The sequence below is a fragment of the Mastacembelus armatus genome, chromosome 23, assembly GCF_900324485.2.
Source record: "Mastacembelus armatus chromosome 23, fMasArm1.2, whole genome shotgun sequence".
In the NCBI taxonomy this organism is placed as follows: Eukaryota; Metazoa; Chordata; class Actinopteri; order Synbranchiformes; family Mastacembelidae; genus Mastacembelus; species Mastacembelus armatus.
The window spans coordinates 8,038,193-8,063,441 of record NC_046655.1 but is presented as its reverse complement, the minus strand read 5'-3'; the positions used below and the strand labels follow the sequence as shown (position 1 = coordinate 8,063,441).

At 39.0% G+C, this 25,249-nt stretch overlaps 4 protein-coding genes across 9 annotated transcripts; 2 read left to right on the top strand and 2 right to left on the bottom strand.

Moving 5' to 3' along the window:
* Positions 1-119: 119 nt before the first annotated feature.
* On the bottom strand, positions 120-4,283 carry LOC113142009 (ras-related protein Rab-19-like). Its single transcript, XM_026326735.1, has 4 exons — positions 4,057-4,283; positions 2,024-2,207; positions 1,232-1,335; positions 120-1,136 (listed from the first exon to the last, which is right to left on the bottom strand). Exons 1-4 carry the CDS (start codon positions 4,249-4,251, stop codon positions 948-950), a joined length of 672 nt encoding a protein of 223 aa, XP_026182520.1. The 5' UTR covers positions 4,252-4,283; the 3' UTR covers positions 120-947.
* LOC113142007 (tetraspanin-8-like) lies at positions 4,201-10,385 on the top strand. Of its 5 annotated transcripts, XM_033325062.1 has the most exons (11): positions 4,201-4,339; positions 4,925-4,964; positions 5,679-5,933; positions 6,445-6,510; positions 7,011-7,124; positions 7,282-7,356; positions 7,441-7,539; positions 8,417-8,503; positions 8,808-8,867; positions 9,025-9,108; positions 9,198-10,385. In XM_033325062.1, exons 3-11 carry the CDS (start codon positions 5,853-5,855, stop codon positions 9,300-9,302), a joined length of 771 nt encoding a protein of 256 aa, XP_033180953.1. In that variant the 5' UTR covers positions 4,201-4,339; positions 4,925-4,964; positions 5,679-5,852; the 3' UTR covers positions 9,303-10,385. The 5 variants fall into 5 exon arrangements, with proteins under 5 accessions (XP_033180953.1, XP_026182519.1, XP_026182518.1 ...); XM_026326734.2 differs by lacking the exon at positions 5,679-5,933; XM_026326733.2 differs by lacking the exons at positions 4,201-4,339; positions 5,679-5,933 and adding an exon at positions 4,687-4,808.
* Positions 10,386-10,514: 129 nt separating this feature from the next.
* LOC113142006 (tetraspanin-8-like) lies at positions 10,515-16,212 on the bottom strand. 2 transcript variants are annotated; one of them, XM_026326730.2, is made up of 9 exons: positions 15,971-16,212; positions 15,018-15,083; positions 13,855-13,971; positions 13,671-13,745; positions 13,007-13,099; positions 12,814-12,906; positions 12,636-12,707; positions 12,195-12,278; positions 10,515-11,738 (listed from the first exon to the last, which is right to left on the bottom strand). In XM_026326730.2, the coding sequence occupies exons 1-9, from the start codon at positions 16,028-16,030 to the stop codon at positions 11,604-11,606; spliced, it is 795 nt and encodes a 264-aa protein (XP_026182515.1). In that variant the 5' UTR covers positions 16,031-16,212; the 3' UTR covers positions 10,515-11,603. The 2 variants fall into 2 exon arrangements, with proteins under 2 accessions (XP_026182515.1, XP_026182514.1); XM_026326729.2 differs by having other exon boundaries at positions 13,007-13,102; positions 15,971-16,211.
* A 3,146-nt stretch (positions 16,213-19,358) lies between these two features.
* Positions 19,359-24,531, top strand: pus7l (pseudouridine synthase 7 like). Its single transcript, XM_026326294.1, has 10 exons — positions 19,359-19,442; positions 19,877-20,666; positions 21,566-21,725; positions 21,866-22,085; positions 22,358-22,456; positions 22,651-22,732; positions 23,017-23,182; positions 23,335-23,461; positions 23,750-23,803; positions 23,894-24,531. The coding sequence occupies exons 1-10, from the start codon at positions 19,437-19,439 to the stop codon at positions 24,227-24,229; spliced, it is 2,040 nt and encodes a 679-aa protein (XP_026182079.1). The 5' UTR covers positions 19,359-19,436; the 3' UTR covers positions 24,230-24,531.
* Positions 24,532-25,249: the final 718 nt, after the last annotated feature.

The window sequence follows — 25,249 nt, the reverse complement described above, 5'->3', positions numbered from 1 at the left end:
AGCACAGCGCCATCTAGTGTCCGCAATGGAGGAAAAAAACTCTTTCTGCAGAATCCTTCCAGTACAGTTCAAGAGACTTAAACATGCAGTGCAGGTGCATTAAAAGCCTGACACTTTCCTTAGATATTTACTGGTGATCTTGTCCTTTTATTTATCACTCATGTGTATGTGACAGCCTTAAAAAAAACCTCTCAGAAACTGAAAGAATCAATCTTGGAACATATCTACAGCTTATTAAAAGCATTTATCACAATGTAAAACATTATGTATGCAAGTGTCCCAAGAGAAAGTCGAAAACAAAAATGCATAAGTCACAGTGTTTTTTGTTTTGTTTTGTTTTTGGCTTGTAGCAGGTTCCCCAGGACTTTTTCCAGCATAGCGTAGCAGCAGAAGAGGATCACAACTCGTCATAGTCACACCACAAGCGGTCACTTGGGTGAAACACTCAGAGTCTATTGTACAGTGATATGTGAACACACACACCAGTTATGGAACTGTTGTCTGGGGTGTGTTAAAGTGTTTGAGGCTTAGGAGGTGTTGAGAATGTTTAGTGGCAACTACCATATTAATGCCTTATTTTGCCAGAATTTGATTACTATTAGTGCAAATTAGGTAAAAAATAGGTACAAATCATATAGAATTTTGTTCAGATAAAATTGCATCAATTAGAAAAAATCAGATTTTCCAATAACACTGATCAGACCCATCACAACTTGCCACTGTCATTTATTCCACCTATAGTAAACATGCTTCCTTGTCCTTGTGGGGACCAGCTAAACAGTTCTCCTGTGCTCAGGTAAGTCAAAATACTTGTCAATAATTTCCCAGATCTCCTCAATTCACATGTCCTGGGCTTTTTAGCCCTGACACGTTTTTGTTTCTTCTGCCACCCTGCTTTAGAAACATTAATGATGAAAAGTGTCCTTCAACCTTTCTTCACGTACATATCAGCAACATGATTTTTTTTCTGGTGGTGTGTATGCAGCTACGGTGCCGTTAACAGGCCGAGAGTTGGCCCTGAGGAGAACTCGGAGCGTGTTGTTGCTCTCTACGTCCCCCTGCTGGACACTGAGACCATTACGAGACAGTAGTTCTCGGGCCATCATCAGGAAGGCTTCTTCCACATTCTGACTCTCCTAGACACAGAGGAGGAGAGATGGAGCCCTTTAAATATAATTTGAACCAACTAAACAACATCTCTGTGTTTTATGTGTATGATTGCACTCATTACCTTTGCAGATGTTTCTAGAGCAGCTAGTATGCCTTTCTCCTTTGCCAGATCGCAGGCTTGTTCAAACTGAACCTGACGGTCCTGCTCCAGGTCACATTTATTACCTAGGTGGAGACAAACAGGGAGCTGAGGCCAACAACTCACGACTCTTATCACAAGACAAGAAGTATTTATTTTTATTTATACAATCCTGACTGAAATAATAAACTCTGTTTAACCTAAGACATGCTTGACATTTTGTGTCGCTTTAGGTAACAATTTAATGGAATCAAGTTCCCCAAGGTGTATAATGTTTGTCACACAGGCTAATACACTGTTTATTGTTAAGTTGTGTATTTTTCTTTAGGTGTGATGCTATTCCCACACATAATAGAAGGCTTTGTATTATTGCCATACCAAGAGTAAAGTAGGCTTGGACATTTATAGGCTACATATTTCACCCCATACTAAATATATAGCTTTATCTGACACTGGGCTCTTAGGTTTCACTGTAAATAGAAGCCAGGTATGTAATACATGCATTTAAAAAGCCACACCTAATCTTTAAAGTTCAAATTATCACTTATAATGACCTCCTGGAAACTCTGAATACTGCTACAGGTACATTGTATATCCATTCCCACGGATCATGGAGATAATTAAACAATGTGTGTCTTACAATTTACTACAGCAATTCTAAGCCAACGTTCATGTAAATATGACAGCTTAAGTGCAGCTGCACCTCTCTGTTGTGCTAAATTTCACCCTCTTGCAGTTATGGATTTACATATTAACAGTCAGAGCAACTCTCACCTATGAGGACCAGCACTACATTGGCTGCTCCGTACAGCTCCACCTCTTTGATCCAGTGGACCACCGAGTCAAAGGTCGAGCTTCGTGTGATGTCATAGGCGATCATGGCGCCATGAGCGCTGCGGTAGTAGCTCTGGGTGATCGTACGAAACCTCTCCTGGCCCGCTGTGTCCCACACCTGCATCTGGTTTAAACACAGAAAGGAAACATGAGTAAAAATTCTGATTTAGCCGTAATACACTCAGCTACATACAGTATGTGAATATATGCATCTAAACAACTACATGTCAGACAGTAGGCGATGACAGAGGATTGTAATTTTTATCTCACACACACATACACACTGGGGAAATAGTGTGTCAGATTCCTTGGTCTCCCTCTGCAGAAACTCCCTGAGCATCTGACAGACCATGTTAGCGTGGTAACAGCTGTCATAGCAACCCATCCAAGCTCACTAGCTCAGCCAGTTTGTTTTTAGTGCCAGTGTAGTATGTGCATAAGCTTAAGAACCAGATCATAACATGTTTTTACATTTCATTAATGAAACAATAGCTTCACAGTGAATCTCTATAAAGAAACTATTTGTAGTGGAAAGTACATGACAGCTTTTCTAACTTCAATCCCTAAAATCATGCAGTGCTCTCTCAAAACTCACGTTAGACAGTTTCATAGTGGTTTATTAGTAAGTAATAGTTAATCATTATAACTGCAACCAAAGCCAAACAGGCACACAGACTGTGACATAAAAATACCCCCCCTGAGAAATACAGAAACAACATGCTCAATATCAGGTGGCTCACTTATGTGCAGCCTCAGGACTACGTGTTAGTTGGTGGTTGAAATAAAACCACAGTAATGAGCTGGAATTGTTTGGACTCATTTGAACCTTTAACTCTTGATTCCCAAGCCACTAAATTTGTTGTGTTACTTTTACACCCTTTATTGTGACAAGCATGTTATTTAGCTTATTTAATCTGACATCCTGCCTGTAAATAGATAAATCAGAAAGTCTAAAAAGAAAACTTCAGGTCTCCATAAATCAGGAATGGAAACTTTTCACATTGAAGCTGTTGATACTTAAAGAGTCACAGCTGGTGATTCACAGCTGGTGGGCTGAACATTTCTGCATTGACGTGTTTGTTAAGAAGCCATTGCATGCCATGGATTTTTACCCTGTTATCAAACTGGCTAGTCCACAATACAGCTGCTGCCTGCAGGTGTATGTGACAGACTCTTCCTTCCCCTGTGGTTATGACAAGCCTACAGATAAACCTAATGAGATAGAGGGTGATGCAAACAAGTGGCATAAATAGTAGTAAATGCTGATCTATAAATACAGGAAATAACTGTATTTGACCTCTCTGACCATCCTTACATCCTTGGGATATGTGGTATTGGTGTCAGAGTCTATCGATCTCATCAATACACATTTGTACATACATGATACATTTATTAGTGATGACAGGAAATGCTTAAGTCGCTGTTTGCCTGAACGAACAGTTATTATCTTTGTGAGCAGATAACAGTTTGAGTTGTTCATGCATGTGGAACCAATCACAATCAAGCTAAATAAGTGAGTTCCTTCTCTGGCAGGTACACAAGTCATTCCAGGTTTATTTTTGTCTGTATGAACACTCAAGCGGAGAAACCTGAAGCGCAGGTCCTTCTCAGCTGGTCTGACTTGTTTTTGGCCTGAGTCTAACTGACACTGTAAGCTAAGGACACCTCACTGTAGTGTAATTTCCCCTTAAAGCGAGTAACTGACCATTCACCCTATTACACCCACAATAAGGACCAGAGCATCTAGCAGGCATCACTGGACTATAATCTTGGGTTCAGCAGGGTTAAGCATGCTAAACTAAAGATGTTTTAAGACTATGAGTGACAAATAAAACCATTTTATCACCACCCTTACTGCTGTGCTGATATTTATATCACCACTTCAACACACGCATACAGTACATCCCTCAACTTCCATGTATTTATGCCCACAAGTCCCCTGCGCACACAAACACACCCCACACATTACTAACCTTCACTTTCTTCCCCTGTATGTCCACGGTGCGTACAGTGAAGTCCACTCCGATGGTGTTCTGCTGTCTCTCTGAGAAAATCCCTGACTTGAAATTTTGAACCACGCAGGTCTTCCCTACATTTGAGTCTCCAATCAGGATGATCTTAAACAGGAAATCAAAAGAGTCATCGTGGTCGGGTCCTGGGATCTGCATGGTGGAGCCGCAGTGGCGTGTGTGTCTCTTATACCAGGAATGTTTAGACTTTGACACCAAGAGATGCTGAGCTCCTCTGTCTATATGGGTAAATAAGAATTTAAAATGTTGTATCACAGTAAAGTTTGATCAAAAATAACCCTAAATATTGACACTACACATGTTTTTCTTCCAGTGAAAGTTACAGTTGATCACCAGGTAAGATTTCCAGCAGCAGGGTAAATTTAGGTAAATTAGTTTACATGTAGCCTGTAAAACCAGTTTAGGATTGTGAGAAAGTTTGCTTCTATTCTCACTGTCTTGCGTCTTCAGCCAGTTCAGCCTCGCTCTTCTCTTGTGATCTCTCAGCAGGACAAAAGTGGTTCAGTTCTGCTTCTTCTTTCAGCTCCTTCTCAGGTGTTGGCCCACTTTGTGACCCGCAGAATGAATGCGTTCCATCCTCTCTGATGTCCTGAAGGCTTCTGCTTTGCCTTCTGTCGAAGAAAAAAAGGGACTTTGATTAAAGTGTCTGTAATTCAGGTTGCTGTCCACTCCACCTGTTCTCCTTCCACACACATGTCAGTTCTTCCCCTCCGCTGGCCTCTCTCTCTCTTCCTTTATCTCTCGGCTCTCCTGTCATCAGTTTTCCTATTCACACTGACTTACAGCCTCTTCTCTCGCTCTCTCTCCACAGCACGTATGGTGGCAACAGAAACCTGCCCTACCTGTTCTTGGTGAGTAGCCCAGCCCCACTATGACAGGTGGATCTTGGGAATTGCAGTCATTTTGCCTTAGTGCCTTTGAGACACACAGAAAATTATTTCAGCATAACATAATCCACATTCTGTATCCTGATAACACAAAGTATATCAAAATTTGACTTTTGTAAAAAAAAAAAAAAAAAAATACACATTTAACATTGAAATACATCTTAAAGTACAAAGTATATACTTAGTATACAGAATGGCCAAAAATTATATAATATTATATTATTGCATTAAAAAATGTTTATGCATTGATGTGTAAACTTAAATATGACAGTTGCATATATAAAAAGTCGTCTACAGTGTTTTCTCTCTGAAATGCAGTAGAATATAGAGTAGCATGAAATGGAAATACAGTACAAAAAGTACAGTACTTTAGCGTTGTAAAATAGAAAACATAAATATACTAAGCTGATTTTAGTATTTTAAATTTTTACTTTGGCTGGGCTGATGTGTAACAAGCAGAATTTACATTTTCATGTTAAGGGCACAGTAATATGAAAAGCCAGTGTAGCCTGTGACCTTAGACTGTCCTTTTGGATTCTGGACAAAAAAAAAAAAATACTGCAAGTAATAAAGTCTGTACTTCATTCTCTCTATAATCCTGCTGACGGTCCCACAGTGAACATGCACCTGTCACTCATTTATAAATGCCCTTAATCGTATCTTAATATTACCCCTAAGCGCTGACCCTCGTGATGCCAGTATTTCCGACTGCACCTAAAGCGGCACAGAGCCCAGTTCTTCACGTAGCACGGTGACGTGCTGTGCGGGGAAGATGCTGTAGATGCCTTTACTGTTCAAACCTCGGCTCTGAGTGTTTTGTGTATATAAGGCGGCTGGGACAGAAGCAGCAGCATGCAGCGGAGCGCAGTGGTCGTGGTGGCGGACAAAACGAGCCTGAAAAGGCCGTTTATCTTTGCTAATTCTGTGCATATGGTAGGTGCATTTCACTGCTAAACCGCCTATTGGATCGTGTTCATGCGCTTTTTTTTTTCTAATTAAATGTATGTTGTGCTGCAAATCATCAGCCTGAGACCTGCGGCAATGAATCCTCTGCTAAATGGCTGCAGCACATTTTCAGTCAAACTGTTTAGATGTTATAATAAATCGAGCTATATCAAAGAGCCGCCATAGTGATGCATTTACAAAGAACAGCCATTCCTCCTCCTCTGTAATATTCTCATAACGCTGTGATTTAGGTCACATGCAGTGTAGGCCTTGTTTTGGTGCTGATGTTACTGTCCTGTTAATGTATCCTCCTCAAAAGAACTCCTCCTCCTGCAGGAGGTGTATGAGCACACAGTTCAAACCCCTGAGGTGATCCAAGGGCTCAGAAAATAATTTCTACAGACTGGACACAAATTTAGAGATACTTACGTGTTTTTCCTTCCATGTCTGTATTTAACCTTTTACATCTGAATAAATGTTTGTGCTGATTTCTCCAAAGGCGCTGTGCTGCTTCATGCTGACAATGACAGTAGCCTGGCATAGGGACCTCGTACAAACCGGCAAAGTAAGACTGGCTTCTGATGTTCTCCTGCCCGGATAAAAATAAATTCCAAAGCAGATCATGTTATTTATTTGAGCCAGAAATAACTTGTCTTGTCAGGCTTTAAAATGAGCCAACGCGTTGCTGGGACATCTAGGAGCAGCTGTGGAATTATTAATGCATGGGTTTTCCATCAATATTTCCTGAGGACACTAGAGCAGCACCTTTTTTTTTTTATTGTCTTTTTCCCTGGACGTGCAGAGTTCAAGAAGTGAAGTGTCCTTGAGCAAGACAGTGAATTATCTTTCAGCACTAAAGGTTACCATTCACCAGCTAACCACGACCTTTGACCTCTTTTGTAGCCATGCTATCTTGCAACACAAATATAAGTGATTAGAAGAATTTGGGGTGTTTGAACGAATAATCGCGAAATAATTATACAATTATTCTTTTCATCTGAGATTACTGTTGTTCAAAAAGTCAAAAAAAAAAAAAGTCAGCACTGGTGTAATTTGTCTCCTCAGGTGGTGTCCAGTGTTTCTGTGGGGCTCATGTACATCATAGAGATCGGCTGTGTGCTGCTCTCACTGCTCGGTATATTTGGAGCCTATAAAGAAAAAAGATGGTGTTTGATTCTGGTAAAAAAAACAAAAAACAAAAAAACCTCTGTTTTTGTGTTTCTCCATTGCGTGTGCACAATATGTACAATGTATTTGAACCTTTTTACTGTGCACAGTTTCTACAAGTGTTATCTCTCCTCTACTGACTGTTTTTTGTTTGTGTGTGTGTACGCAGTATGCAACTGGGATGGCAGCAGCCAGTCAAACAATAATAGTTAGAACGGCACTAAGTTACCAAGATGTTTATGAGGTATAGTTCACAATATATATCAAAGCAGCTTTAACCGAAGTGTGTGTCAGTATGCAGTATTCAGTGTGATTTCTCGCTCCTTAGAAACGTGTCGTCCGTGAGGAGACAAAGTTGTTGTCCATGATGCCTCTCAGTGGAACAAGCAAAGCCAACAGGACCCTGCTCTATAGTATTCAAGAAGAAGTAAGCAGCTGTTATTTTTTTTAACTTAATGTTTATTATTTTTTGTAGTATACAATCCATGTAATATGTCCCTATTCAAAGTGCAGCGGAGGTAGAAGTACAAATACTGATTTTCAGATGTTAATGTAAAACACTGAGTGTGTACCATGAAGAAAGCTCATATGAGTGTTTTTGTTTGAATTAATTTAGTCTTTGTGTTATTCTACCTTGGGGATACTTATGCTTTAATTTGTAAAACTACAGTTCCCACATTGCACTGGGGGATTCAACAGGAACTATAATTTTGTTTTTGTTTATTCTTGGGCAAGTTCTACAATTGGAAGAGCATTTTTTGGTGGTTTCTAAGCATATTCATAGACATATAATTGCAATCAGTGTAGGATGTACTAAGACACATTCAGTCTAAAAATATGTGTCTGAAGTCTATAACCTTTGATGCAATTTGCTGCACATGTCTCTCCACCACTCTCTCTCTACCACTAACTTAGGTGTAGACTTTGTCTAATAAATGATCAGAACTGCCTGAAAAAACAGAAGCACCAAGTCTTCTGCTCACATTAGGCCAATTCTGAACCACAACACACAAAAGGACACACAGGACTCAGGTGTCGATCCAACCTGAACAAACCCACATCAGTGGTATACGTGGTCTTATCTGAAAGGAGTGTTAACTCTGCTGTTGGAGAAATCAGACCCCACACAAATCCAGGCAATTTACTTTAAGGCGTCCATTTTTAAGCTAAATGTGAGAGATGAAGGGACTGCCAGGAGAAAACTGCAAACCTGATGTTTTCATTGCACTTTTTTTAGATTATTGTTTTGGATTTACAATTAATCTGCCTGCGGATGTGTGTGTCTGTGTGTGTGTCACCTCCAGTTTGAGTGCTGTGGTCTTATTGAAGGCTACAAAGACTGGGGCTCTTCCATCCCTGCTTCCTGTAACTGTCAATACCCAGGAAAATGTGTGAGTACCTCCATTTACATCAACATTAATATAAGCAAAGAAGATGGCACATCAGCATTTCAATTTTTTAAAAATGTTATTTTCATAGTTTTAGGCATAGTTGCTTTCAAGTTCAAGGCATGATGAACTCAGTTGCTTCCTGAGTCTAACATGTCTAACATTATTGTAAAAAAGGTCCATAGTGTGAAAAAGTGAACACAACACATTCAGTATCAAAAAAAAAAAAAAAAAAAACAGTTACCACATCACCACCAGCCTGAAAATTCAGAAAAACCTGACTAATTAATATTGTAATCTTCACCAGATTCGACTTCGGGGCATCGCCACACTTGGAGCGCCAAAGAACCAGTATGTTTATCAAAAGGTAAAAGATATTGAGATTATTTTTTCATTTTTTTGGGAAAAAAAAAACCAACTTACTGCTCCAACACAATCGTCTTTTCTCATAGGTTTTTTCGTAAGTATTTCTGTACTTTCAAAATACACCGCCTCTTAAATAAACCTTCCCCATTTTCTCACAGCCTTGCCTTCCAATTTATATGTCCGAGCTAAAGCTTGCGTTCTCCTTGACGATGGGAATACAGTTTGGAAGTGGAGTGTTTTGGGTATGTGTTTGCATGGTGCCTGAGCTCACGATGACATCCACTTAGCATGTTGAATCATCTGCCCTGATCTAATCTGTTTCCATTCGCAGCTGGTTTTACTTGTCATGAGCATTAAGCTGATGGGCCAGATAAGAAGAAAACAGGAGTTCATGGCTCTTCTTCAATCAAACAGATATGTTCCTGGTGCCTTCTAGTCACCTGGTACATTTTAATATATACCTTTAAATTATTATTAAGCATACCTTGTTTGAATTTGCACATGTAAACATATTATGCTATATACCATAACCTGGCTATTTTGTGCTATAGCAACATATGTTGATGTTATGATTTAAGTGTTAATGCATGGAACTGAAAAGTACTATCTACATGCATAGATCAATTTCCAATGACTTTTTGTTGTTTTTCCTTACTGCTGTAAAAACGATGCAATTTAATGAAGCTAATGAATCAATAGTTATCAGTTTCTCGAGCTTTTGCCATGTCTCAGAGTTTAATTTCATATCAGTATCGTACCGAGCATTAATCATTGACTACACACCTGTAGGCAAATATTAATCCAGTTGCATCTACTGCACCTAAAGTTTTCCAACACACAGAAAACACATTTATGTTTACTTGATTTTGTTGAGGAGGAGTGAAGCTACATTCTGCCAATAGTTAAAGATTTTATTTTATTTGCAATTTTTCCCCAGTAAAAAAAAGAACAAAACAAAAACTACCACTGGATGTTTATCATTTAGTGGGTTTATTTAACACTTAACACTACTGGACCAACCTCTTTTACATACATTCGCACATGTCTTAAGCACACACATTTTCGCCATTAGCACAACCAATAATTGTAATAATATTAATAACCCTTATGTAGCATCTTTGTTAAATCGTTTACAATGTACTTTAATTGAAATATACTACTTTATTTATTATTGAGCTATGTATTTTCTTGGGTAAATAATCAGGTTAGACAAAGGAATGAGTCAGAGCTCTCACTGGGAGTATACATGCCAATAAATCCTAGATTATTTTGCCTCAAAAATTTGATTTCAAGGTTTTAAGAAATTTTAGCAAGGCCACTGCAGACAGGTTGTGAGAGGTTCTGGTAGGAAAATGTATCATCACTACTCTCTGCTGATGCTACTCTCACCAAAGAAGCCTTTACGCCACATCACTTCTAATATGACTTGCTGCATGAGCTGTGTCCAGTTGAAATGTATCCTCAAATGAATTTCATCTGAAACAGCAGATCCAATGTCTACCTGTGCACTTTAACCAGTAATGCCTAATATACAGTACATGTTCAGCAATATATGGTGTATTTATGTCTGTCATACAGTTTTTTTTTTTATTTCTGGAATGAGTTTGTGTAATATTTTGTAAATAGCAATAAACAAATCTGATTCTTCTTTCTTTGATATCTTTTATTTTGAAATGGTTTCTTAAAGCTTGATAACTTTGATTTACTTATTTTAACCATGACCATTCTGAGCTACTAAAATAAAATGCATTGTTGTAGATTCAACAGCCCAATACCATACCAAATACTTAAAATTAATATGTATATTAATATAATAATGTATATTTTACTTGGATTTAAGCGATAACACTTTATAAGTACTGCTTTCGCCACTGCTGTGTTTATAAAGCAAAGAGAAAAATGACTTGGGGTACAAGTCAGTAGGACTGGTAGCCCACAAACCTGATTTTATCATTACATGTTTTTATTACCTAAACATTTTTTCATTCACACGTCTGAGGGAGTGAAAGGAGGATGTGACACAGCATTGATAAAAAGAAAAAAAAAAAGATACGAATTTGGATGAATTTCTTTAGTAGCAACATCCCTGCTGTTTGCAGTCCTCTGTCTTTTCCTAAGTTGCTACTTTACCATAAGCAGAAGCACCTTATTGTGGAAATACTCAGTCATGCCCTATAAAGATATGCATGTAACATTAGAGGTGAAAAGTTTAATATCAAATATGAATATGCATTGACCTTAAACTTGTGTGAGTAGCTTCTTAAATGGATTTGAATAGTGGGGAAAATATATATTAAAAAAAAAAAAAATACAAAGCTCAAGTGGCAGAAAATGATACAGAAAATTTCTGAAAGATACAAAACCATAAAATATGTAGTCATAGCTCGAATACAGAAATATTTTTGCAGTCGTCTTCATCAGTGCGTTTTTTTTTTTTTTTTTAAAAAACATATTTTCATTTGTATTATTTACTGTGATTTCTATCTGGAAACCAGGGTTCAGAGTTACTGATCGGTTAACGTGCGTCACTTCTTATTTGAACTATGTCCTACAGTTGTTCTGTAACAAATGTACCGGATAAATCATTTTTCTATCACAAACAAAAAAAGATTACTTTCACATTATGTTTTGTTTTCTTGCAACTTTGCCACCTTAAGACTAAATACACGTACCTCCAGGGTGGACTTAAAGGAAAAAAAAATACCCAAATTAATACATTCAAGAAAGAAATAAGAAATCAGGTGAGATCTGATGCATCTGTGAGAACGGTGTAGTTGCCGGCTTTTGCCTGAGGACTGTAGACCACTGCCGGGATATCGACCTTCTGATTCAGCCGACACAATATGAATATACTCAGCACTACTGACAAAACCTAAAGGACAGTGAAACAGACCATTCTTTACTTTCTATTCATCTTTTGTGCAGCTGCAGTTTAAGACAGAGACTGAAGGGGGCAGAAAAGCTAAGCAAATGAAGTGCCATGTTGACAGGTCGCAGTCAGAAAAGCACAAGAGCAAACGATAAAAAGAGATAATGGCTGAAATGAATTCAGTGCCATCATTATTAGTAACACTAGGTGCAGACACTGTGGGAAACATTTACAGCAAAGCCCACAGCATCATTGCTACTTCAGATCAGATTTTGTCAACAAGTCTGAATTTTGGTGAATAAGGGATTTAAGGTCATGTGGTTCAATTAAAAGGAGAAAAGGACAGTTCGTCTGTGTGGATAAACAAAGACACAGGGATAGTGAGGTAGGAGCAGATAAATAGAGAAGCAGGTAGGTGGATGCAGTCATGACAGAGACATACAGACCAACAGTACCTACCCAGAGTAATGTGACTCCGAGCATTATGCCCAATGCAAGATTTATGGCAGACATCGCAAACTGAATTATATATTGAAGGCATGGCTGAAACAGGAGAGGGGATAAATCAATGCAAGTTTTGAAATACAAAAAGATTTTATAGAAACATTCAAATTATTTGAATTTCATAGGACTTATTAGTATTTATCATCCTTTAATAATAAGGAGGCTTTGTAGATTCAGCCCCATGCAGTAATAGAAAACATTTAATACGTATAAAGCTTTTTTTTTTATGTACACATGTATATTATAGTCACTAATTATAAAGGGGAAAAAAAGCTTTTTCTTACATTACAACTGTAATGCAGTTTTGAATGTGACTTTAATTAAGACAGCGAATATTTACAGTCTACTACCTGTAAATACAGAAACAGGTCATATGGATTATCATGGTTTTATTACCTCTTTATAAATCATGATGGGCTCGTCATTGTCACTGTCTTTAAACAGACTGGTGTTTCTAGGAGCTGCCACCTGAAATATACCGACATGAATCCGTTAGCTGGATGACTAATGAATGATACCAATTGGTGCTACACTGACATGCAAATTAACCATGGGTCTTGGCTTTCACACTCACACATGGATTAGTGGATTCTTCCATACAAATGCAAGATTCTGGGATGTTGTATCCCCAGTCCAGGTAGCCCTGATCCATTCCACAACACTGCATCTGACACAGAGGAGGAAATGGCTTATATGCTATGTGCTGCTGGTGATGTGTGTGGTGTTTAGAATATTCTTAAAACACTGCTTCACCCACAGTTACTTACTTCCATCTGCACATCCTTTAATCCCTCTAAAGTCTCACTAGAATTCAGTGGCCGTGGCAGCACATTCAGGTAGTGCTTCTTCAGTTTTTCAGCCTCCTCCACAGCAAGACAAAGTAGCATGTTAGGTTACTTTTATAAATTATTTTAGGCACATTTGTGATTCAACAAGTAGTTATACACTAATTCAAACCAAAACTTGGAAGGCATGGCTCGTCTGACTAAAAAGAACATTTCTGACATGAGTATCACGTGGTCCCCATACCAAAAACAGATGGCAAATTCCTTTGACATGACATTAGCTGAGTAGGTCCAATAAAAACAAATGTAAGAAAAAGCCTTCACCTCCCTATTTGTGAACTACACTGATCATTTGTTAATCCTTGTTCTTAATATTCTCTTATGAGTTTCTTTTGTATTACCTTCCCCTATACGAACACACACAAGCATGGCCAGCTAAGAATAGTAACCTAGCACTAGATTAACTATATTTTGAATTTCCCTTCAAATAAATCTCATCTCATCTTATCCAAAGCCTCAGAAAACTCTATCATTATCCACTGTGAGGAAGTTAGGTGTGTCTATATCAGAGTTCCGACAGCAATTCTGCTTGCTTATCAACAAACCACAAAAAAAGAAAGACACATCTCAAAGTCGACTGTAATACCTTAGGTTGGATAACTAGTCCATGAATTTCACACACAAGCATGAAGAGACTGGTGAGGATCATTCCAACCGCAAACTGAAACACAAACACCGATAACACAGGCAGGAACAATCAGATTCTGGGAAAAGAGTAAGGGGTTTGTTGTTGTTTATGGTTGTTTACTACTACTTTTTCATTTACCCACCAGGATCAGTGGCCACTTCTTCTCTTTGCAGGCACCAAACACACCAAGAATAGTCAAGGCCAGAGTTACAATGGAAATAATATACATGGTATGTATGCCTGTAAGCATCTTCTCTATCTGTGGACAAAACAAACAGAGAACCAGGTCAGCAGGGACAAAGCCTGAGTTCAGTGCCCTGTGTCTACATGCATGCAGCAGTGTCAGAATCATTGCCTTATGCTCCTCCAGTTTATAGTGATTCACTGTAGGCAGTTTTTACACAGATTGTAACTGGACCACTGAAAATGTCAAGGTCAGTTTAGAAAAACATCTACAGTGCAGTATTTTTGTAGCACAGAGGAAATGAAGAGTTGTTGCAGCTGTACAGCAACAGTACTGTAACATATGGTCAAAGTGGACTCAAAGTTCAACTTTCACCCTTTCTTTTGTTTTTTTTAAACAATTGATCGTGTGTTTTTAGTTGTGTGGTGTTGTTGAGGAAAATAATAAAACAGTCAAAAGAGTACATATTTGGATGAAGTCTCACAAGTCAGCGAGTCTGCCATTACGTTTATGCACACAAGACTAAAAAGTAGGGGAACTGAAAATGTGAGATGTAGGTTTGGGATTTTTCACATTAGCCTTAAAACAATATTGACACGACCTTATGTATGTGAGAACAGATCTTAGTTGCTGTAACTTTTCTGACTCTCTCCAACTATGCTGTAAGATATGAGGGTTAGATCCTGTGCAAAGATCAAATCCAAAATTCATCTAAGCTACAAATGAAGCTTCAGCTGCCCCACTAAGGTCTATATCTTCCAAATGTATAGTTGTTCCTCTCTTTAAAACAACCTTCCCACGACAAAGTCGGGACTAGTATGTGATGAAACAGGAGAACAACGCAAACAATAACATGCTGGTGCAATCTGAATTATGTGGGTTTATGTAAATTAAATATCAATATATCAATTGATATATGCAATTCAAGTAATACAGGAAACATATAAAAAATGAGGAGCTTAACTCATGTCAATTAGTTAAAGGAACATACCAGTGTTTTTCAAGTACAGGTTTAAATGCAAGGTTGAGTATTTTTAGATAAGTATGCTATAACAAAAGGCTGCATACATATCACCCACTCATGATTGACTGACTAGCTGACAAACAGGTGCAAGTGTTACCTCTTCATCTTCATGCAAGTATCCATGGCTAAACAGGGTGACTGCCAACAGCAGGGCACTGGTAATCTGGAACAGCATAATGCATTAGTCATTACTTCCATGGAAGCCAACCAGAAAGACACAGAGATACACAAGAAAAACCACATGTTGCACAATCCAGTTTCCATCCAGGTTATGTAAAAAATAACGAGGAAGAAAAAGTACAAGACAAGGAGTTTTTGTCTTTACTGTTTAAATTGGGTATTAAAACTAGAATTGATGTAATACAAAAATAAAAAAGTCAACGCTACTTGAAAATCTGAGTTTTGATGATAGTTACTGCTTGTTTTATATGACAGTAAAACAAATATCTTTGGGGAACTTCAAGATGCTCTGGGCAACTGTAATAGGCCTTTTTCACTCTTTTATAACCTTTTATATAAACAGTGACTGTAATCAAGAACATGATCAGCAGCTGAATTTAAAAAATGAAACCAATTGTTACTTGCTGCTTTAATACTGAGAAACTATTATTGGTTAAAAAATACAATCCACATTTATAAGTTCCTTTTATATAATAACAAATAAGGGTTAGTCCAAAGGGGATTTAATCAGAATCAGAATCAGAAACAGGTTTATTGCCAAATAAGTGAGGGACTTTTGGACTTTTCATTTATTTACAGTACAATTTTGTCCAGTTTCCTGTCAAAGCCCGAGGCACGAATTTCACTTTCTCACAATAAAAATATGAGGAACTAATTTTCTAATTAAACTTTCTAAAAACAAATTCCACTGCCTTTGTTACCAAAAGCTGCAGTGCAAGGATTAAAGCGTCCCTCTTCACAGAAATCGAATCAAGTCAAGATCTTAGCATTTGGTTAAAAACAAACCAAGAAACAAACAATGATCTTAGCGTGTGCAGCTTTTGTTGACCTGACTGTGATTTCTTTCTTAGGCCAAACAAAAACACTTACCGCGATCACGCTCGTCACGATAATGTAGCTCCATTTCAAACAAACGTTCACTTTCCCCATCCTGTTTCACTTCAAACGGGAAGCTTTAAAAACACTCCTGTCAGAGAAATCCAAGTGACAGACGAAAAACAAAGTCAAACTTCACGGTTAATGATTAGAAACCTGCGCAGAGGAGGAGAAAACCCCATGTTTTACTGGAGTCGCTTCCTGGAAAGAGGAGTGGATACAGCATGTGTGTGTGTATGTGTAGGTAGGTGTGTGTGTGTGTGTGTGTGTGTGTGTGTGTGTGTATGTGGGTGTGTGTGGGTGGAGATGGAGAGATGTGGCAATTTAATTAATACATTTTTTGGGAAAACAGTGGTACAGATGTATGCTGTGTACATTTTTATCTCCAGCCTATATTTCTGTGATCTGGAGCCTGGAACCATCTGCTCAGTGTTTTACATCTGTGCATCTTTGTGATGAAGAATTTCTCAGCTCTAACCCACAGCCCACATTTGCTCTCATACTAAAATGTATATCGACCGATTTCATCACATGGTGAGCGTCATGAGCACAGCTGTCAATAATGCATGTAAACACATCACTGTGGTGGTGACCATCAGGTCCGGCAGTCACCCGCAGCTGCAGTCCAACTGTTTTTGCGCACAACAGACACACAGATGCAACCCAGATCAACACTCACTATAAAACGTGAGCATTATTTGCACAAAACTAATCATTTCAGTGAGCTGTGGTGATTGTAGACAGAGCTTAAGGCATGTTGTCAAGGAATCCATATCAGACACATTGTTCATATGGATCCAAGAAGTGACAGTGATAAACTGGGCTCTTGTGCCCACATGTGCAGTAAATTCCTTCCTACAGGCTTGGTCTTTGTTTAGCTCTGCACACCTTGGGCACATGACTTTTGATCTGTTTTTGTCCTGGAATAACACATTTGGACGAGCTTTGAGTTTCTAGTGTTGATTTTATCGTGTCCGTCAGGGCAGGGTCACAGAGGAACAGTGCACCTGTACCAGCAGTATACAGGGGAGTAATCACAGGACCTTATCAAACCCAATAATGGTACCAAAGGAAGAGCAGAGGGAAAAAAAAAAGACTGATAGGGAGACCTTGAAGAATGCAGGTCTCAAAAAAAGTTCTCTACAGGAGGGGAATCAAATTCTTATTTTTCTGTTTCTGTGTTTCTGTGACTTAACGTGCCTTCATCTCAGTGCACTATAAAGCACTTTTTGTCTGCTGTTGTTGTGGAAGAACAAAGGAACTAGTGAGAAGTATCACATGATTTCCCCCACCACACACACACACACGCGCGCAGGCACACGAATGCACACTCACGCCATCTAGTCATTTATCCATCTGCAACACATTCACCCACTGACATATGCACACTGACGGAACACTATAGCTCCCTGTGGTTCTTCCACAAAACAGTTTCAACTGTTAGAGCGGATCCAGAGTGGAGCATTTTCCCGATGGGACATAGAAACATCTGGAGAACATGATGAACACGAACATCACTCATTCATGCAGACATCTGTATGCATATACTCCACAAACAGCTTTCTTAGTAAGCCATGAATTCCAGATGCTTCAGCCAACTCTAAGCAGCGTACATCCAGAAAATCTTTGGCACATATTAAAGTGTATGAGCTGAATACAGAGAGGCAATCAGTGAGAGTGGGTGGAATGACACAAAGGGCACTGTCACACATGTTGCACAGTTGTACAGATGTTGGAGTGACAGGATACGAAAAGAAATATTACAGTGGAGAGATAAAATGAATGTATAATGTAACAAGTGGAGGCCTATACTGCAGACTACCACACTTCAGTCAATTAACATATGAGCTCAGGCATCCTGGGGTGTACTAATCAGCTTTTAAAAGCAGTTGAATATTGTCTTCTTTGGCTCTGCGGGGCCTTCCTGAAATCAGAAAAAATAACTAACTATGATAGTGTTGTCAAGGTTATCTTCATTCAGTCATGGAGACAACAAACCTGAAGTCTGTTTGGACTGGAGTTGGGACATAGAATTTGAAAAATGTGGGCATTTAACAGGCAGGGATAGTCTAAAGAGAGGCTGGTTCCTGTTTAAAGTCATTATGCTAAGCTAAGCTAACAGCTCACGGGAGTGCTCTCAGCCTTTTTATCTAACTCCTGGGAACACTGTCAATAAGTGTATTTTGCAAAAGGTCACAGTTTTTTGGTACGTTTGGTTCCTGGTTCCTGTGGGGCACACTTACATCACTATCAACGAAGCAAGGCTTTATAGGAAATTTAAAAAAAAAAAAAAAAAAAAAAAAAAAAAAAAAATCACATGAATGTGAAGCAGCTATTTACTTCTTAAGTTTTTCGTAGTATGCTTTAAGGGCCTTATTCCAAAGCAGCAGCATCACTATTAGAAATATATCACTCTAAATATGATCCCTGTGTGATTTGAACTCAATGGGTCTGAGGTCCACAGGAAATTACGCAATTAATCTGGATCTATAAGCTTGGGGCGAATTTTAAATAACAACAGCAGCCAGGAAAGGAACTTTCACTCTTTAGGAATGTACTCTGATTGTTTTTCCAGTCAACACTGCAGTGCTGTAGTGATTTGTACATCTTGGAGACGAATGCCTCAGCCTGCTGACAATATCGCAGCACATCACTCTGTAGCTGAATACTTGATTGTTTTGATGGTACGTCTTGAATCATTTCCGAGATCAATACACAAGCTATTTCCAGGGAAGCATCAGCCGGCAGGGAAAAAAAATTTGTACAAATGACTTGCAGGAAACCCTCCACTGGGTGACAGACTCTCTCTGCTCCTCCTGCATTTATTTTCTCCACTTTTCACCGTATTTCTTCACTTTAGGTTTATCTTATTCATATATAGTCCAGCAATATATAACTAGACTACAGAGCACAATATGTGGAAGTGAATCATATATATTAGCAGTTTACATCCAATTTCATTAGTTCGGACTGTTGCAGGGTTAATAATTATTATTACTCCAATTAAATAACATTTCATTAACATTTATAGAAGTATTAAAATGTAGGCTATAACATTTAACTAAGGATTATCTGGGTAGTTTGGACAGATATATAAGACAATGGGCCCCTTGTCACATAAATGTAAAAGACCCACACTTCTCTCCTACATATCAGCCAATAACAAAAGATGAAATTGCTGATAATAGTGCAACCACATCTGTCACTTTACACTCGTTTTCATATCTTTGTAGTAATTTTGTTCTTGAGTTCTTGTGGTCATTTTGTGTCTCTTTGTAGCTTCCGCTTATGTGTCTTTGTGTTTCGCATCTCAGTTTATTTGTTTCCCTTTCAAATAAAAAAAACATTGCTGTCTATCTCTTTAAGAAAAGTCACATGATCGAGTCACGTGGCGCGGAAGTAGCTTAAATGGTCTCAGCGTGGTTGTGTTTACACCAAAAGCTTCTCGTTTACGTATGGCATGCAGGTTCGTTGAGTAAACAGTTATTATTCCTTCATCATACACTTGCATTTCGATTTAAAGCGAGCAACGCGCTTTACTCCTTAAATTACAGCAGATATATGTCGCTGTAACGGAAGTCGTGCTAGGATACGGATATTAACTGATATAACTGCAAATAGACGGGCTATTACACATGTTTAACTCATTGTTAAGCAGAAATAATTAGAAATTATTTGAGAATATTTTATTACGATGGCTGTTTTTAATATTAGCTTCAATACCACTATTGTTCGTCCACTATTTTCCTCACGATTGTGTCTTGTGTTTACATGTTTACCTTTTCTCTTTAAGATTCACTGAAAGATGCAAGTACTCTGAAATTGCCTAAAGTGTGTAAAGTGTGCTGTATAAATAACTTGTCACCAGTAAAAACGTTTTGTTTTGTAAAAACATTTTAGTGTTTCGATAAAGCGACCATGAAGCAAGACAGTGATGCTGTGAACATCCCTGCATGCTTCATATCAAGCCATGAAGGTTTTCTCGGGAGCATCAAAAACTTTATTGAAGACTTTGTGGTGACTGAGCTAGACGTCAGCGGTGAGCAGGTTAATGCAGTGGCAGCCACACAGACAGCAGACTGTGCCTCCTCATATAAGAACAGTGACACAAGGGCAGAGTGTGAAAATGACTCACTAGTCTCACAGGACACAGACTGTGGGGTAGATCTGGCCCTGCATAGTCCAGAGAGTTTTGATTTGGCTTTGATTTTAGGCCGGTCTGTCAACGAAGAGCTTGAGCAATTTGTGTTGACTCTCAGAGATGAAAAGCCAACCAAGCAGGAGCTATCCCTGGGGTCCTTCGCAGACAAACACCACAGAGCTAACGTCCACCGGGCTGTGAGACAGCGTTTCCCTTTCCTCATGACAGTCACCATTCAGCCTGAGATCAGGGTGAGGGAAGACCCGGACTACAGAGAGCTCTTACAGCTGGTCACAGAGGACGAAGCGGGGGACTTCTTCAGGTTCATAGATGCCAAGGTGCAAGGCTCATCCTATACATTTGGACCTGATGATAACAAGGAGCACAGGACGGCGGTCCACCACTTCCTGAGCCGAAGGTTTGGGAAACTGGTGGAGACTAAAAGCTTCAACGACCAGGGCACGACAGCGATCTCAGTGAGGCTGAGAGAGCGAGGGAGGCCAAAGAAGAGAAGTGCAGAGGAGCGTAAGGAAGAAGATGTTTACACTGGTACAGGTTTTCATTATTGATTTTTTTGCCACATCATTTCACATTTTTAGTTATTTTAAGCTTGAATCTGTAAAAGATGACACAGCATCCATCCATCATCACACACCAGCTGATAGTTTGACAAATAAGACCATGTAGTAGGAAAGTAATGAAAAATGTGCCTTTTAAGAAATGCATGAAACTGATAAATTAATTCAGTTGCCTTGTTCTGATCTAATTAATGGCCTTGGTTCATTTTTTTCTCTATAGCCAGTTGAAGGTTTTATTTTCTTTGGTTTATTTGGCACAACATGATTCAACATGACACATTCTCTTTAAATTAAATTTGATTCTGATTTCTTAATCTGATTACATTAAGTTTTAAATGTCATTATCATAATCTATTCGACTGATTTCTCCCATGAGATGGTCACTATACTCCTCACTATCAAGACCCAGCAGCACCCTGGTCCTTGTGTAATTTTTATGCCCTGTCTCAGAAGAAAAAAAAAAAAAGAGTTTAACACTATTTTAATAAATCTGAATATATGCGGTTTAGGTTTTACAAGACAAGTTAAAGGTAGAGTTTAGTAAAATTTTAAAATATGGGTTATTAATAACTCAGAAAAATATTAGAGAAGCCAGTGACTCTCAAAATCAGGGATTTTTATAAGAACCCTGGCCCCAAGCAAGTGAGGGAGAGGATGTTTTATGCTCTCAAAAAGATTTCCCTCAGCTTCCAACTTGATGTCCTATTGTTAATATCCTAATATCCAAAGAATATGCACAATATGACTTTAATTCCACCTCTTTCAACAGTAGGAACATTTGATTTTGAAGCAAGTCACTCGGCAATTTATAAGCGACATGCAGAATTAGAGTAAAAACGCAGGTATGGTTGTGTGTGTCCTCTCTTTCAGCATTCACGCTGCGTAAGGAGAACCTGGAGACCCTGGAGGCCATCAGCTACATGGCAGCTGCTCTCGGGATCCTACCATCAGATTTTACATATGCAGGGATCAAGGATAAGAGAGCCATCACCTACCAGTCCATGGTGGTCAAGAAGGTCTCACCTCAACGGTAGTGTTATGCTTTGTTCATGGATTTGGTTAGGTTGGGCACAATTCATTTAATGGCTCACAAATCACAAAGATGTTAAGGTTTTTTTAAGTTCCATTTGAATGCCATAAACCAGTTATTTACTTCTCATATATTACTAGGTTACATGAGAAGATAGCAGAGTTTAAGAAGCGAGGGATGGGTGTTTCTCAGATCCGCTCTGTCAGCGAGCCTCTTAGGCTTGGGCAGCTGCAGGGGAACCACTTTGACCTGGTGGTCCGTGATCTGAGACCACACGGGACTGTTGGCACACACTCCTCTGCTGCAGACACACATGCCCGTCTGGCAGCACTGGTGAAGGAAGCAGTGGAGAATGTCAAGGTATTCTTTTAAAAAAAAACAAAAACATATATATATATATATATATTTGTGTGTGTAGTTCACGTCATGCTGTTTGTCTTGTACTGAAGAATTTAATATTGTCAGAAGTATATATTTTTTTGGACCACCACAAATGATTGGCATTTAAGCCAGTACTTTAGATATCACTTACATTAGTGCAAAATAAAAAATACTCTCATAATTGAGATTTACACAAAAAAAGCCATTGTAAAAGCTGATGACTGTGTTAAAATGGTTGTTTTTCTTTGCAGGCGAGAGGTTTTGTCAACTACTATGGACCCCAGAGGTTTGGGAGCGGACACAGCGTTCAGTCTGACCGAGTAGGACTGGCTTTACTCAAAGAGGACATGGTAAATTATACAGATATTTATCGTATACAGGACAAGACAATACTATGTCTGGTACTGTTAAATTAAGAGAAGAGTAGCTCATATCTGACTGTGTGTTTCCTGCAATGTCTTCAAAAAGTGGAACTGTCTCATTATGTCTTCTCAACTTTACAGTGTTATTTATATGTGTGTGTGTTCTTGTGTGTGTGGGTCAGGTGAGTGCTGTGCATCTTTTCTTCACTCCAGAGGAGGGTGATGATCCTCAAAGCTACGCAAAGAGACACTTCCTCCAAACAAGTGAGAAACATGAGAAAAACTGACTGTTTTGACTTGTTTCCCCAGAATGATCAAACATGATATGAAAGCTATTCATCCCCAAGAAGAACATATAGAGGAAGTATGACTGACTACTGTTATAGGAATGACCCTGATCCACTATTTATTTTGAAGGACCTACTGAAATCCACCATATTTTGTAGTAAACACAATGTTTTCGTATTGTTGAAAAGAGGTAATATAGCAAAATGTAGAGAGGGATTTAGATTTTTAAAGTTTTGTCTTTCCCGTCCCTCCATAATCAGATAATGCTAAAGAGTCTTTGGCATTGATGCCGTTATCTAAGGCCAGGGAGCGGCTAATGCTGCGGGCTCTGAACCGCTACGGAACAGGTCCGGATGGGTGTGCCCAAGCCTGGCTCAACCTGCCCCACAGCATGAGAATTTTCTACCCACATGCCTACTGTAGCAGGTCAGGTTTAACCCAGTATCACCTGCTTCTTTCTTTATAATTCATGTCTGTCTCAAATGAGCGATTTACTGGTTTTTTTTTTGTTTTTTTTTTTTCAGTTTTAGAAAGCCAACTCTCTAATTGTAATGATTCTGTCGATTTGTGGTTGTCAGAGTGTGGAACGAGGCTGCGGCTCACAGGTTGGCTACACTGGGCCACAGTGTGAGACGAGGAGACCTGGTGTGCATGCAGGAAGGGCAAAACAAACAGGAGGACACTGGAGAAACCAGCTTGGCTCAGGTAGGAGAGGACAGAAAATCAAAACGAAGAGATATGTGTGTGAACTACAGTGCTCTGATCAGGATTTGAGACCTTTACTCAGCATTAGTTCTCCTGTTTCCAAGTGAAAACCAATGTGCCTATAAACTGCTAGATTCAGTCATATCAGCAACATCCCCATAGAGTTGAACTAAGTGGAGATTGAATCCTGCCTCTGTATTTTTACTCAAATTTGTGGTTAATCTTAACATCCCTAAATTTCTGGACACCTTGTCGATGCTAATTAACTTCCCTTCTTTGCTTTTCTAGATCCACGTGGTGACGGACCAAGAGGAGCAAGAAGGCATCTATTCACTGGGACAAGTATGGAGTTGAGGGAAATGCCGCAACTTTAAATGCAACTATTAATCTTTTTACTACAACTGTTGCTGCTGTGTTTTATTATTCCACCAGGTGTTACTGCCCATGCCAGGAAACAATGTGAAGTATCCAGAAAACACAATGGGGACTTGGTACAGGGAGAGACTGGCCAGAGATGGACTGGACAACTGTCGCTTCAGAGTCAACAGCCTCAAACTCAATCTGCCTGGCTGCTACCGCCCCCTGCTGGCCTCGCCACGCAGCCTCCACTGCCAGCTCCAGAGAGCGACCAGCGGTGAGGGAGCAGGAGAGGTGACAGGAGAAAGGAAGCAGGACAGAGACTCGCTCGCTCTCACCTTAAACTTCGACCTGGACTCCTCCTGCTATGCTACCATCTGCCTCAGAGAGATCATGAAGTGTGACGCCTAGAGGTTCCTGTTGTATTTGTGCATTCTCGGAGAGAAGAGGTGTTTCCTCTGTTTTGTGTTGAAAAGAGGCAGCTTTTTATAGCCCACCCACACAGTTCGGCTCCTACAGTGATAGTATTACAGCATCAGTAGTGTTTTAGTTCGTTGTTAAAATACTGAGCAGAAGACTTTGGTTATATAGAGACAAGAAACATAATGTGCACTTGATCCAAGTTGTAATGAAAAGGAGCCACTGTCAAATGTGAACAAATCTGAATGTAAACGCATGTAAACAGTAGTTGTGTTTTGTGCCATAGATAAAACTTTTTGCACAGATAGAAATCAGTTTCATTTATTTATTTATTTTAGCAGGAAAAACAGCAGTGCAATGAAAGAGACATTACCAGCTGTGGGCTCTACAATTTTCCACCAGATTTAGTAGTTTAGATAAAATTGTACAACTGTGCCATTAAGATACATTGAGAAATACCGACTACATTGTCCTACTACTAATAATAATCAAAAAATAATATTTTTCCATTAACTGGAGAAATATTAGGGTTGTGTGCACTAATCACCACTAGATGGCGACAATATACAACAATTGTCCAACAAATACCACAAGCTGCTCCAATTGCCACAAAGAAGAAGGCTTGCTCAAACTACTTTATATAGATTTTTTTTTTTTCCCTTAAGTGTTTAACAGTTTATTTTGGGCAATCTGGCATGATAAAGAGCTCCTTATTAGAAAGAACAGCACCTTTATCATGTGACTAAATCCAGATCCTAATCTGAGACTAAATCCAGTCGTTCATGTGATCCACTCACTTAAAAAAAACAAAAAAATGTTACTGTAATAAAGTAGTAATTCAAAACCAATATAAAATATAATGAAGCACAAAACCCTGGTGTGATTATGCTGCTGATGGGCACCATTCAATCCATACTAAAACTGAACCAACTCTGCCTCCTGTGACTAATTTATGCAATTTTGATGAGAATGTTTAAAGACAGCAGCGTATAATACCTCCCTGATGAATAA

Coding starts and splice junctions, on each gene's coding strand:
- LOC113142006 (XM_026326729.2), bottom strand. CDS start 16,030: ATGGGGAAAGTGAACGTTTGTTTGAAATGGAGCTACATTATCGTGACG. Junction 13,103..13,670: donor GACTAGTTATCCAACCTAAG/GTATTACAGTCG, acceptor CTTGCTGTGGAG/GAGGCTGAAAAACTGAAGAA. Junction 12,708..12,813: donor AAGAATCCACTAATCCATGT/GTGAGTGTGAAA, acceptor GGTATATTTCAG/GTGGCAGCTCCTAGAAACAC.
- pus7l (XM_026326294.1), top strand. Junction 22,733..23,016: donor GAGACACTTCCTCCAAACAA/GTGAGAAACATG, acceptor CTCCATAATCAG/ATAATGCTAAAGAGTCTTTG. Junction 23,804..23,893: donor GCATCTATTCACTGGGACAA/GTATGGAGTTGA, acceptor TTATTCCACCAG/GTGTTACTGCCCATGCCAGG.
- LOC113142007 (XM_033325062.1), top strand. CDS start 5,853: ATGCAGCGGAGCGCAGTGGTCGTGGTGGCGGACAAAACGAGCCTGAAA. Junction 5,934..6,444: donor TTGCTAATTCTGTGCATATG/GTAGGTGCATTT, acceptor ATTTCTCCAAAG/GCGCTGTGCTGCTTCATGCT. Junction 7,125..7,281: donor AAAGATGGTGTTTGATTCTG/GTAAAAAAAACA, acceptor GTGTGTACGCAG/TATGCAACTGGGATGGCAGC.
- LOC113142009 (XM_026326735.1), bottom strand. CDS start 4,251: ATGCAGATCCCAGGACCCGACCACGATGACTCTTTTGATTTCCTGTTT. Junction 1,336..2,023: donor TGTAGTGCTGGTCCTCATAG/GTGAGAGTTGCT, acceptor GTCTCCACCTAG/GTAATAAATGTGACCTGGAG. Junction 1,137..1,231: donor CTCTAGAAACATCTGCAAAG/GTAATGAGTGCA, acceptor CTCTGTGTCTAG/GAGAGTCAGAATGTGGAAGA.